Here is a 14,218-nt window from a genome sequence, read left to right on the forward strand (position 1 = left end):
CTCTTCTCTTCTCTTCTCTTCTCTTCTCTTCTCTTCTCTTCTCTTCTTTTCTTTTCTTTTGTGTTTTGGATGACAAGGTGAGTTGGTTTGGATTCCTACAGCAGGCTTCTATGTGCTCTTTTAGTAACTTTGAACATTCGTTTAAACTTTCTGGAAATAATATTTCTCATGTACAGAGAAAGTTCACCTTCTATACATTACTTTTCCACTCCATAAATCTATAATGTTTGACAGCATACAATTCAATATGATGAAAATGTCTCTCAATTTAAACCACCTTACTAAGAGGGAAGTAGAAAATTTGTGTCATCCTAAGTTAAAAGTGAAGGAAGCTATGATTTACTTTGCAGGCACTTATCAGTTTAATTCTCTGGAGTCTGCACCTCTTGGAACTCATCTTGGAAGGATAAAAGCCAATGACCCCGACACGGGAGAGAACGCCGAGCTGGAGTATAGCATTTCAGAAGGAGAAGGATCAGATATGTTTGATGTGATCACTGACAAAGATACACAGGAAGGGATCATAACTGTCAAACAGGTCTCTATGGCTGTCTTTCTATTTTCACTAAGTGCTCTTTAGTTTATTCTTGCTTTTCAGTGCAGAGAAAAAACAACTCTGGATCTATTTTTCATCATCTTCTATTTGCTGTCCATCAACCACAGGAAGTAGAAAAACTGATTTATCTTCAAATAAGTGATACATTGTTCTTGAGAGTTATGCTGCTGCTGTTGCTCAAATAGCTGTGCTTGTAATAGACAAGAACCAGACTGATAAGGGTGTTGTTCTGTATTTCTCCATTGCATGAACTATAAACACTGATCTATCACTGATATGTCATACATTTCTCAAATCTTTTCTTGTAAATGTGATGGTTTATGTAAGATAAGTTTAAAAAGATGAAGAACTAAGAGCTAGAGTTGACCTTGACTCCTCATACCTGAGGATTAGCAGCCAAAGTATCAGATGTTGCTATGTAAGATGTTCTTGTTTGCATGTATTTTCTTAATTTTTAGTTGAATGTTGGAGAATGCTCTGTAACAAGATGAAGACCAATATAGTTACCATTATTTTTATGTTTCACTACTTTATTTCTTTTAATAAATACTCAAGTTGGTGAAATACAGAATTTATTCTAGATGTATGTTTTAGTCACTCTTCAGATTTTAATAATGTTTAACTTAAATAATACTACTATTTAATCAGTATTGATTTAGGTAATATTTCATTTAACTGGGTCTAGAAAAATTGAAGTGAATTACCGAATGGATGTCAGTTTATTATGCATTCCAGAATAGTTATCTTGTATAAACATAAAGCAAATGCACTAGTTCATTGTTCAAAAATGATTAAGCTATAATTAGGATAGTTACTTAGCCATATTTGATATTAAATATTATTAAGCATTCATATGGTCAACAATTGCTGTCTTCAGATGTATCCTAACATTTCTTTCTTTAAACTCAGAATTTAGATTATGAAAAGAAAATGTTGTACACTTTAAGAGTGGATGCAAGTAACACCCACCCTGATCCTCGATTCTTACACCTTGGACCATTCAAAGACTCAGCCATGGTGAAGATCTCTGTGGAAGATGTAGATGAGCCCCCTGTGTTCAGTAAGCTCTCTTACTTGATGGAAGTTGATGAGGATGTGAAGGAGGGGAGCATCATCGGACAAGTCACAGCATATGACCCGGATTCCATGAACAACATAATAAAGTGAGTAGCTGAGAAGCAAGTATCGATTTGTGTAAACATTGAATCCATTGTAAGACTTATGTAAAAACTTGAGTCATTTAATTATGCATGATAGATCCCAGCAATAAATACATCCTAAAGATACGTTTTTCACCTCTGCTCTCTTCTGTTACTTCAAGCATGAGACACCACGTGAGTCTTACAACCGCACAGGTAGATGCTATTATGACAATTTACCAAGAGTAATAATACTAAAACACTGGGTATTTAAGTGTAGTGCAGATCTCACGCCTGGGTCGCGCGGGGGCGGCCTGGGTGTGGGCCTGGGCCGGAGCCCATGCACCCGCACACAGATGTCTTACAACCGCACAAGGTAGATGCTATTGTGACAATTTACCAAGAGTAATAATACTAAAACACTGGGTATTTAAGTAATTATTCTATTGCAAAAAAAAAACCCTAATAACTAAAAATATAGACAGGATGTCAATTTTGGACTCAGCCACAAATTCTAATCTCTAAATTGTTAATGTTTATTGCCTCTATGTTTTAAATAAAATCAATGTATGTATTTATTATCTAATAAATACATTAAAAAATACAAAGGATTCTGTAAATAGCTAAATATCTGATGATTTATACTAAGATATGTACAATAAATATCTAGAAATAAATATCTGAAAGAGAAAATTTGTAGTAACTTCTTTGTAAATAATTATAGAAATATACTCTCTTAAAGCAGACAATAAAATACTGTATATCCAAATTTTGATGAGTAACATTATTATGTTCACATATCCACAGAAAATGTTCCTAAAAAGATATACAAAACAACAAAAAGAGAGTAAAGTATTATCAATTAGTAAGGTATAATATTTTCCAAACTTGATCAGTTGATTCACCATTTAAGAAAGTAGAGCTTCTGAAATTTAAACATTTTTATAAGCTTCCCATTAAGATATACACAAATAGATTTGTTTCCGTCTCCGTGAGTTCATATGTGCCTTGCTTAATTAATTTTGAGGGCCTTGTCCTCCTGGCCTCCCTCTGCTCTCTCTCCCTTCTGAGTGTTAAATTTTTTTAAGAATTAGAAATATTATTTAAAAAATAGTATTACTCATTCCATTATTTCATGATAATTATTGTCAATTTCATCATCTGTAGATGCTTTGTCTAAAATTATATGTTAACAAGTTTTTCTTCTGATTCAAATCCTTAACGAATTTTGCCCATAAAGAATGCATTTCAAATAATTATTAAACTCTTCAACATTTGAAGATGTGATTTGCATTTTCTATGCTAATCAAATAATTAAAATTATATAATTTCAAATAGTTTCAATTATTATCAGCTCCAAATATCAGTAGACTCTAAAGAGCATAACGATGGTTTTATAATGTCAGCTAAGTAAATACCAAAAATATCAAGTCAATCTCATATTTTAGACATACAGAGAGAGGGGTTGGGGGTGTTCTTGCATGTGCATATTAGGGTACATATGCATATACATGCATGCTGAAACTGGAGGCCAATGTCATATGTCTGATTTCTCAATCTGTTTTCCTCTCACTTTTGAGATGGTGTTTCTCATTGAATGTGGATTTTGTCAATTTGTGTAGATGAACGCTTCAGGATGCCTTAGGGATTATACACTGTCCCCAACCCTCATAGTACTGAATTTATAGCTATATGCTTGACTTTTAGTTTGATAGTAGTGATGGAATTCAAGTCATCATGTTTTGCTCCATAGACACTGTAACAAATGAGCATAGGCCATGATGCAGATATTTGTCTTAATTTTACAAATTTAACACATATTAGTATTGTATGCAGCATAAGGTATCATATTAAATATATTTTTACACGTAAAAGGTTTTTTAAACTTTCCTAAACCAAATTATATATGATGTGTAAACAATATTTACTATGATTTAAAATCCTCAGAATTTCAATGTTTTTCCACAGAGACCCAAGACTTGGTGTTAGTATACATGTATGACAGGCCTATTGCTGATTTTAGGCCTATGGCTGATTTTAGGCTTTCAGTGTGTAATCAGGGCTGCCCCTGACATCTCCTGAACCTTCACCCAGCCAACACCCAGTTCTGAAAGATATCTGTATTCCCCCCGAACACCTACACTCCAGCGTCATCCCCTTCCCCACATCCTGCCTTTCTGTGTTTATAACCCCTGTGTGAATGAAATACAATTTGAGAAAAAAATAAATAATTAAAAAAATCCTCAGAATTTAAAAAAAGAAATTTTTAAGTATATTTGTAATGTAATTGAGTTAATGATTCATATAGATGGATGATGAGGGGTGGGGATGTATGAGATGATATAGAAAATATGAGACATACATACATACAATACTTTTTATAATGAAATTATTAATTCATTTATATTTTAGTGTATATGAGTTTAGTATGTGTATTATTCAGAATTCTCTAGAGGAAAAAATCCCATATATATATATGAGATTATACACACACACATATATTTACATATATACCATACATACCTTACATACATACATACTTACATGCATATATACATATATACATATATACACACATACATAACACACATACATACGTAAATACATACATACATACATACATACATATGGGATTTATTTGAGAAGTTTACAAGCTGTGGATCAGCTAAGCCAACAATGGTTTCCTATGATAGAAATGTTCAAGTATCCATTTGCCAGTCAGGGAGGGAGCCTAGTGGAGGGGACACAGAGTAGGACTCTTGTGTGGCTTTAAAGTCTGAAGGTCTCTGTATGTTCTAGCTCTCTAATTGTACTGAAATGCTGATGATAACTTCTAAAAGATCCTAAAAACTTCCTTGCTCTTTCTGAGTAAAAGGCTGCTTGTTTAGGCAATTGATACCTGTAGCCTAACAGTTGAGGATTAAGTAATGTGGCCTTTGTTCTATCTTAGCAGGAATTGCAAGGTTCTAACTTTCAAAAAGGACACTGAAAAGTGATTATAGCACTTAATACTAATTTGTAAAATGTTTCCTATGAAAGCTATCTAAGGGGAAAAGCAGAAAGATCCTAAGTGGGAAAAGAGAAAAATTCTTCTCTACATGGGGAAAAGGAAAAAATCATTCTACTCTAAGCGGGGAAAGGGAAAATTTTTTCTAAACAGGAAAAGGAAAATAAATTCTCTCTTCCTCTCTCTGTCCTCAATACTTATACATCTTTCAGAATACATGATCACATGTTAAAAAGTTTAGCCCAAGTTCACAAAAAATCAAATCATAAATTGAAATAGAAGTTTACAATAGAAAATGTTTACATGCATATCTATTAGGAATAATTATTTGGCTAAATATCTATCACCTGTCACAGCTCCACAGGTTCAGTGAAAGTTGAAAACCATGACTAAGTTACTAGTGGAGTTTTGTATAGATAAACCCAGTCAATATTTTATCTTTTGTCCTAGCACCTATAATAAATTGTTAGTTCCCTTTTTATGACCTTTGGTTAATTGTTTTACAACCGCTTGGTATATGCTCTGAGTAGGAGAAAGTCTGGTTACTATCTAAGAGCAATTAACTGATGACACTCGGGAGACTGGCAGAGTTCTCATTGCAGTTTTGACTACTAGAAAAGGATCTAATAGCAGTCCAACCATAAAAGAGCTGAATAATCACTGATATAATTTTAGGAATTCTTACAGGATCACCATTAGAACTTAAGAAGTCATCTATTTGTCTATATAGCACCACTACAAGATAGTACATATTTGTAGATCTGCAGAGATCTACTCAAAAGGGGTGGGCTAATACATAGTGATTGTTATGTATGTATGTTTAGTAATAACAGGAAAAGCATATTAATAGTATGAATCTTTCCTAAAATGAATTCTTGCCAATGAGAACGAATCTGTTGCAGATTATGTTATAATCAGAAACACACCATCTCAGGAAGATCATTGCTAGTTATTAGCTTATTCTATAATGGCTCCTGACATCCATTAGCTGTCCAGTCCAATAGTCTAGATGTCTCATCTGGTTTTCAGTACGAATGAGAATCCCCAAGAATTAGGCTCTAATGTCAGTGAAGGAACAGACTTGCTAGCAAAGGGTGAGGAAAAGCATAGAAAGAAATCATCTCTGGAGGTAGAGGGACAGAGAGGGGGAAAATCTGGGAGGGAAAGAAGAGGGGGAGGGAAAAAGGGGGCAGCTTCAGATACTGGAGGAGATGGGGGGGAGAAGTACAAAGAATCAGAAATTTGAAAGGAGAGGTGTAGCGGTGGAGGAGGGGGAACTGGAAGTAGCCACTAGAAATTCCCAGATGCCAGAGATCCAAAAGGTTGCCAGGACCTAACAGGGAGGACAGTAGCCAAAATACCCAACTAAGGGGAGGAAGAACCTATAGAGACCATATCCAGTGGATAGACATGGATCCCAGTTGAGGGGTGGGGCCACAAACCCACCTCAAAAATATTAATCCAAAATTCCTCCTGTCAAAAGGAAGTACAGGAACAAAGAGTGGAGCAGAGACTCAAGGAAACAGCTAGAGACTGCTCCACCTGGGGATCCATCCCATGTACAGACAACAAACCCAGACATATTTGGTGATGCCAAGAATCACTTGATGACAGGAGCCTGGTACTGCTGTCCCCTGAGATGCTCTGCCAGAGCCTGACCAATACAGATGCAGATGCAATCAGACAAACATTAGACTAAGCATGGGGGCCTCAATGGAGGAGTTAGAGAAAGGACTGAAAGAGCTGAAGAGGTTTGCAACCTGATAGAACAACGATATCAACCAACCAGAGCCTCCAAAAGCTCCCAGGGACAAAACCACCAACCAAAGAGTACACATGGGGGAACCCATGGCCCCAGTTTTAGTTGAGGATTGCCTTATCTGGCATCATTGGGAGGGGAGCCTTTTGGTCCTGTAGACCAAAGGCTGACCCAGGTGACCCAGGGTAAGGGAATGCTAGGGCACTGTGGTGGGGTGAGTGGGTGGGTGGGTGGAGGAGCACCCTCATAAAGGTAGGGGTAGGAGAAGGGGATAGGGTGTTTGTGGAAGGGAAATTGGGACGGGGGATAACATTTGAAATGTAAATAAATGAAATAACTAATTTTAAAAAAGTTGGATATCTCTGAAAAGAAAATGCTAGATAGCCTCTGGTTTAGTGTTGGTGTAGTGAAGACTTTAAGTCTTTGGGGAACTGCAATTTTACACTGGGTACACTGTGAAAAACTTAATCCTCCAAAAATGGAAAGGCCTAAATGACATGTCCTTCAGTAATTCTATAGAACACAAAATGGTAAAAGGGATACCAACATATTTGAAGAGTTTCTTTGACACCCATTTCCTTGTTACAGACCTTAGAGGCATAGAAGCTCCTACATGTTCAAATGAATTAAATGTAATGTGTTTAATGCATGTCCCTGTAACTTGTCCCACTTCAACCTTTCCCACCTGCCTGTAGCTGGATCACATGGCAGAACTGAATTGCAAAGGCAAAATGATCATAGCTATTGTAATGCATAGCATTGTCAATGAAATATTCATAAAGATCCAAAATGAGCAGGACAATTTTGGTGTTCTTTTATGGTGGTATGACTCATACAGCCCTTTGCTACTGGTTAATTAATCACTATGTTTCCAGGCATGAAGTAAATAAGAATCGCACTACGTTTTGTTTGATTTGTATAACCAAAAGCATTCACAAGCAAATGACAGAAAGTTTATAGTGTATCATGGACAAAAGGAAACAGTCATGTGAACTAACTTCTAAACTTGGGCCAGTTTGAAGATCTGGAATCACTTAAATGCAATGATGGCCAGGTTTTCCTGAGGAAGGATCTTGATAAAATACCTCAGAGTTTTACTAATAGCCTTTCTCCAGTCCTTCCCCAAAGGGACCTATTGGAAGAGGAAATAATCAGACTTTGTGGCACCCATTGAATCTTGGTTCTGAATTGAGACTGATTTCTGGAGACCCCAAGAAACATTGTGACCCCCCCCCAATTAGAATAAAGGCTTAAGGGGTTAAGATAATAGAGTTTTACGTGAAATCTGATTCACAATAGGTCCAGTGTGTCTCTAAACAAATGCTGTGGTTATATCCTCAGCCTTAGAGTGTGTAATTGGGATAGATACATTTAGAATATGTTAGAATTCCCATATTGGTTCCTGACATGTACAATGTTACATAATACTTTTGGAAAAGTTAAAAGAAAGCTTTTAGATTTGCCACTGTCAGGAAAATAATGAATCAAAAACAATTATATCCTTGGAGGAATAGTAAAACATCAGTGTCCTCATCAAGGACTTGTTGGTTCTCACAACATCTCTTTTTTACTTCTTCTGTCATGGACAGTGCAGAAGACATGTTGATCATGGAGAATGACAGTTGACTCTAAGAGACTCAATAAATCAATGACTTCAGTTGCAGTTGCTGTACCAGATGTGATGTTGTAACTTGAGCAGATTAATACGTTTCTGATACATGATATTCATACAGCTATTGATTTAGAGAATGATTTTTTTCTTGGTTCCTGGACATAAAGACCACCAGAACCAATTTGCTTTCAGTTGAAAGGCCAGCCATATACCTCTACACTTTAACCTCAAGGCTATATTAACTAATCAGTCATGTAACATACATAATTGGAGGGGTCTTGATGATTAGGTTTTTTAAAAAATATATCACATTGTTCCACTATATTGATGACATTATATTGGTTAACCAAGTGAAAAGGAGTTAGCAACAAATTTTGAGGTCTTGGTAACACATATGCCTATCAGCAGATGGATAATAAATCTAACAAAATTCAAAGCTTTTCATTTTTCTTGAAAGTCCATTCTTGTATCATAGATCCTGGCCACAGTTTTCTTTCCTACTACTTCTCCTAGTTCCCACTAGCATCTACTCTCCCCCAGATCCTCCTTTATTTCCTCTTCAGAAAAGAGCTTGCCCTCCAAGAAACAACAGCCAAACAGAACAGAACATTCTGAGCTTCTGATATTGTCTGACCAATCAAGCCATGAAGTAGAATGTGTACAGCTACAATCTATTATCAGATGAGAATTATATACACATAAGCAATTTCAGAAGGAAAAGGAAGTTACATGAAGAAGCTACCCAAGAGTCTAAGGTTTTTCCTCCCATGACAGTGGTGCCTGTCTCCCAGAATGCACTCATAGCCTCATGGGATATGTTCTATGATCAGTTGACTAAAGAAATGAAGAATAAGGCCATCTATAAGTGGACAACTATAGCCCATTTCTGAAAAAATTCTGAAGGACACTGAAGAGAGGAAATTTTCAGTGGGCAAAACTGGCAATACATGTGGTCATAAATTTTGTTGGAATGGAGAAATGCCCAGATGTGGGATTGTTCATTATTCATGGACTTTAGCCAATGGATTTACTGGGTGGTCAGGTATTTGGAAACACGATGACTAGGAAAATGATGAGAAAGAGGAAGTAGTGTATGAATAGATGTTTGCAAATGGTTGAAAGATACTTGGGTCTGTGTAATTGTTCAATAAAAACTCTCATTAGCAGAGGAGGGCTTCAAACTCAGCTAGTTGAGATGACCTATTTTTTGTACAATCACCATCTTCATGATTTCCTTTATAGTCAGTCTTGTGACCTACAAAGATGCTTCTATATACACAAAAATAGGTCTCCGGGCTCAGCTCCATCATCTATGTCCTGGCCTTCCAGTCAATGTCAAGGGTGGGCTCCCTCTCATGGCATGGGTCTGAAGCTGGACTAGTTATTAGTTGAACATACACAATTTCTGTGTGAAATTTACCCAAGATTGCAAAGGAAAAGCCTTGGCTTGGAGAAGGGTTCTGAGAAAGTGGTGTGTGGGAGCAATGAAAAGAACAACTAGAAGTCAAATCATGGATTCAAGCTGATGACCTGGGTTCTGCTTGATGCAGCTTTTGCAGTCTGCTTCTCTCTATGTTCTGCGTTCCCTCTGGAGATCTGCCTGTCTACATTCTGCTTGCTTGTTATTCTAAGAGATCTCTTTGTCCGTGTCCCGCTGGCTTGAGTCATTTCTTCAGGCAGTTTTCTCTTTTTATCCTAGAAAACTCTCTGGATAGCTCATCTCTTGTGTGTCATTGGTCCAGTCTTATTTTACATATCAATCCAGTCGTTTACTCCAGGTTTCCTTTTGATTATCTTATGAATCAGCATCCCAACACCCCAACCTGTTAATGCTTAAGAGACAGCAAGCACACATTTTCTTTTACCATTACAAAAGAGTTCAGAGATCAGTCTGCCTTGGTTAAACACAAATGATAAGCTAGTTGGGTAGGACCCTGCCCTGAAATTCTACCTTTTCCACCACACCTGAGCCTAACCTTGGTTCTGACCTATACTGATCTTGTACTTAGGAATCCATTTGCCTTTGTAAGCACAAACAAAAATTTAGCTGGGTGGGATCTGCAATCACCATTCCCTAAATCTTTCTCTCCTTCCTTAGTAATTGTCTAATGAGTTGGCTCACAACCCAGATGCTTTTCCTTTAGATTCCTGAAGCCCCTCATAGAATTCATATTGCATCCTTAGTTTTCGCATACTCGAGAAATTATATATTTTCAAACTTTTGTGTTTAGAATTCTTTTCCATAGTCTTAAGGCCTGTCCTGAAGATCCCAGTGCTTATCATTTTTGCTGAGACATATCCACACTCTTGACTCCTGGACTCCTGTTGCTTCTGATTATCACGGAGTCATTGAACCTTAACAGTGAGTTATTGTTCAGAAGGAAAGAGTTCTCCATTGCTAGTACTGGTTCCAGCAAGTATGTACATTATTACACGAACAAGCCTTGTGCCCACAGCAGCCATCAACACTCTGGGAGGCTCACACTGGGTACCAGGATCCAAGTTACTCTGTCCCCACCAAAGCCACGCTGGCCTCAGCACAAGATCATTCTGTAGCAGGATAAATTGTAAATTGAATGTTTTGTGGCTAGGGCGGTTGCTCAGTCCCTCCATTGGAATTCTTTCCTGCTTACAGAAGATGGCTGTAACATCTGGTTCTGTAACAGATGGTTCAGTCCTCATATTCTCCATTTCTAGGAGTCTTGCCTAGGGTCACTCTCATAGATTCCTGGGAGTTCCCATTGCACCAGGTTTCTAGCTCATCTCACAATTGTTCCCCCATGTCTTTGTCAGTGCTCTCTCCCTCCATCGTCCCCCAAACTGATCCCCCTCCCTGTTCCCATCCTCAACCTCAACAACCAGCCCACCTGCTATATTTATTCAATTTCCCTTTTAGTTTGACATTTATGTTTCCCCCTACTTAAGAATGTTTTCTTACTTAGCTCCTCTGGGTCTAAGGATTATAGCATGGTTATACTTAACAGTTAATATCCACTTATATATGAGTACATACAATGTTTTTCTCTCTGAGTCTGGGTTACCTCACTCAGCATGATCTTTTCTAGTTCCATCCATTTGCCTGCAAATTTCATAACATCATTGTCTTTAACAGTGAAGTAACACACCATTGTGCAAATATACCATATTTTCTTTATGCATCCTTTTGTTGAGGGACACCTAAGTTGTTTCTAATTTCTGCGTAATATGAATAAAATTGCTATGAACATAGTTAAATAAGTTTCCTTATTGTATGCTAACATATCCTTTGCATATATGACCAGTTTTACAGTAAGTAAAAAACATTTTATGCTACACCCAGTTGTTATCAGTCATATTTTCACCTTTCTATTAAATACTGTTTTTCAATAAAATACCATAGTTTTCTGCTATATTCTAAAATGATTGACTCATTATTTATACAGTTATACTGTTAATGATACTTGCCAATCTCTAAGTGCCTTTATACATTTTTCTATATTAATAATGTGCTATAATACATTATTGATGAGCCTTTGTAATTTTGAATATTTGTAAATATATTTCCTAAATATAGTAACTTCTGAGGATAAAATTTCAAAGGGATGTTTCTGCTTAAAAGACTGACAATAGAGTGTGTATGATATATTTGAAAGTTTCCAGTTCTTGTCAACAAAACTTGAGATTCTTTGCAGGGAGCGGGTGGAGATTCAGATGTTGTTTCTAAATCCTAAATCCTCCAGAATTACAATGTTCTTTCAACTATATCACCAAACCTGCCAACAAATAAAACCGGTAAACAGAAAGCAGCAAAATCTATCTAAATGTAAAATGTAATGAGACCTTCTTTAGATCTCCAATGAGCAGGAAGAAAAATCAGCAACAAATCAACAAAGATTAGTGAAATAAGCTTGAACCACAAAACAGAGAGAATACAATTAGCATCAGAAACACACTCTGAAGAACAGTTGAGGAACTATTTTATACCCACCACCCAGCACCTATTGGCTTAAATACATGTGCTACTGGCCACACGACTTCATTGTCAGAGTTAGCAGATGCTGCCATCTCTGCTTCACCTCATTAGTTATTCTGGATCTCTCAATTTTTAAGGTTGGTTATAATTTTATGCATTTCTGTAAGAACATCTTGTTGCAATCCACACCTATTTTATGTTCAGCGTTTTTAAAGTTCAGTGATTTTTTTTAATAGAAGAAATAAAGTTGCTTTCAATTAAAATTAAGTAGCAAAACAAACTTATTGGCAAGGGATTGAGTTAAGCCTCAGTAAAGGGCGCACACTCCAACTTGAGCTGTAACAAATCCATGAGAAGATCAATACACAAAAGGTGTCCCAGATTTCTTCTTTTACTATGTTGTGAAAAAAAATCTAGCCAGATGTGATAGTTGAAGCTTTAATCCTGAGACACAGGTGACTATAGCATGAGATAACTAAGATGAAGTCATTTTGGACTGTATAGTATATACATTGTAGAAGCCAGAGATACCCTAAGATCCAGTCTATCTGAAAATAATAATGCTGTTTAGAATATGAAACTATTATTTTATGTAAATTATTTTTATTATTTTTTGTGAAGCTATAAGTAATTTGATTAAATAGTCAACATCCATTTCAACCATGAGCATAATGGTTTCACCTGTACACAGTTGAGAGAAATACATTTCTGGAAAGAAAGCCTATGAAGCAAAAAGCAGAAAGACATATTCTGCCTACACTGACCTATACTATCTAGATAAAATGAGATAGAATTTGACATAGTGACACAACCACTAACTCTCATGTCTATAATTGGGTCCTCTATGTATTGTGTATTGAAAAGCACACAGGATTTTATTAATGTGGTTAATGTTTGATTGTACAACATAAAATGAAAACCAGAAATTTTTGAGCACAGAGTCTACAGGTGAGTTATGCTGTGTACATTTTGATTTTTATGTCACCCATATGAAAGTACACTTTCTTTTTCTTTTTTTCCATTCCCATGGAAGCTTTGTGCAAGTAGTCTGTTTGAGACAGTTGTTCAAAATTCAATGAAGTCAAAGCAATAAAATACTATTGATTTTATATACCATTCTCTGGGACACAGAAATGAATTTTTTTAGCGTTAAGTGTTTAATGAATTTTTTTTCCTGGTCATTTGTGGTAGTTCAGTACATTAATTATTATTGGGTAACTCAGAATGTTCTAATTCTGTGTTGAAAATAGAACTTGGCTGCTATGTAAAAGAATATTATCTCTGGGCTTTGACAATTCATGGGACATCATTTTCGCTGATGGGAATATCTAAAAATAGTGCAGGGATTTTTCACTGTTAACGACAAAAAGTAAGCTTTATTTCCAAATTGTCAAAATGATTCTCTTCCGTGAATTCAGAACCTGAAAAGCATGTCCACTGTAGGGTAAACAGAAGAGGAGGCCTGGCAGGTACTCAGAACTACTTTTGGTCTCCTATAAGCTACAAGTGATATTCGGTCAGTGATTTTTATATTAGAATTATTGTTTTTCATCAGAGAATCCTTATATTAGTCTGTATAAAAAAGCTAATGCATACAAAAGGCTTTTTTTTTCTCTTCATGTCCATCATTACAACTAGGGGAAAAAAATCACAAGACCATTTTAGAAATAATCAGACAATGGTTAACTAATGGCCTTTCCCACCAAGGAAGAGACAAGTACCGGGAAAATATTGTGAACTGCGTGTTATTCAACACAAATATATTGTTTATATCATTTTGATTTAACTTACCAGACCTCACAACTAAGTTTTATGTTTATCTTTCAAGTTAATTTTAATAACATTTGATAAAATTAAGGAAGACACAGAATTTGAAATAAAAACAGCTGGGCATTGGTGGCACTCAAAGTATTCCAGCACTTGGGAGACAGAGGCAGGTGGATTTCTGAGTTCGAGACCAGCCTGGTCTGCAGAGTGAGTTTCAGGACAGCCAGGGCTATACAGAAAAACCTTGTCTTGAAAAACAAACAAAAAAAGATAGAAAGAAAGAAAGAAAGAAAGAAAGAAAGAAAGAAAGAAAGAAAGAAAGAAAGGAAGGAAGGAAGGAAGGAAGGAAGGAAGGAAGGAAGGAAGGAAGGAAGGAAGGAAGAAAGAAAGAAAGAAAGAAAGAAAGAAAGAAAGAAAGAAAGAAAG

General features: G+C 36.2%; 1 protein-coding gene across 2 annotated transcripts in view; it reads left to right on the forward strand.

Moving 5' to 3' along the window:
• Window positions 1-14,218, forward strand: part of Cdh9 (cadherin 9) — a 112,624-nt gene that overhangs the window by 87,199 nt on the left and 11,207 nt on the right. For both annotated transcript variants that reach the window (XM_028767596.1, XM_028767597.1), the window contains 2 exons: window positions 351-538; window positions 1,466-1,719. In XM_028767596.1, the coding sequence (XP_028623429.1) occupies window positions 351-538; window positions 1,466-1,719 (442 nt within the window). The remainder of the gene's footprint in view (window positions 1-350; window positions 539-1,465; window positions 1,720-14,218) is intronic.

This window comes from Grammomys surdaster, unplaced genomic scaffold, assembly GCF_004785775.1.
Source record: "Grammomys surdaster isolate TR1022 unplaced genomic scaffold, NIH_TR_1.0 174, whole genome shotgun sequence".
Lineage (NCBI taxonomy): Eukaryota > Metazoa > Chordata > Mammalia > Rodentia > Muridae > Grammomys > Grammomys surdaster.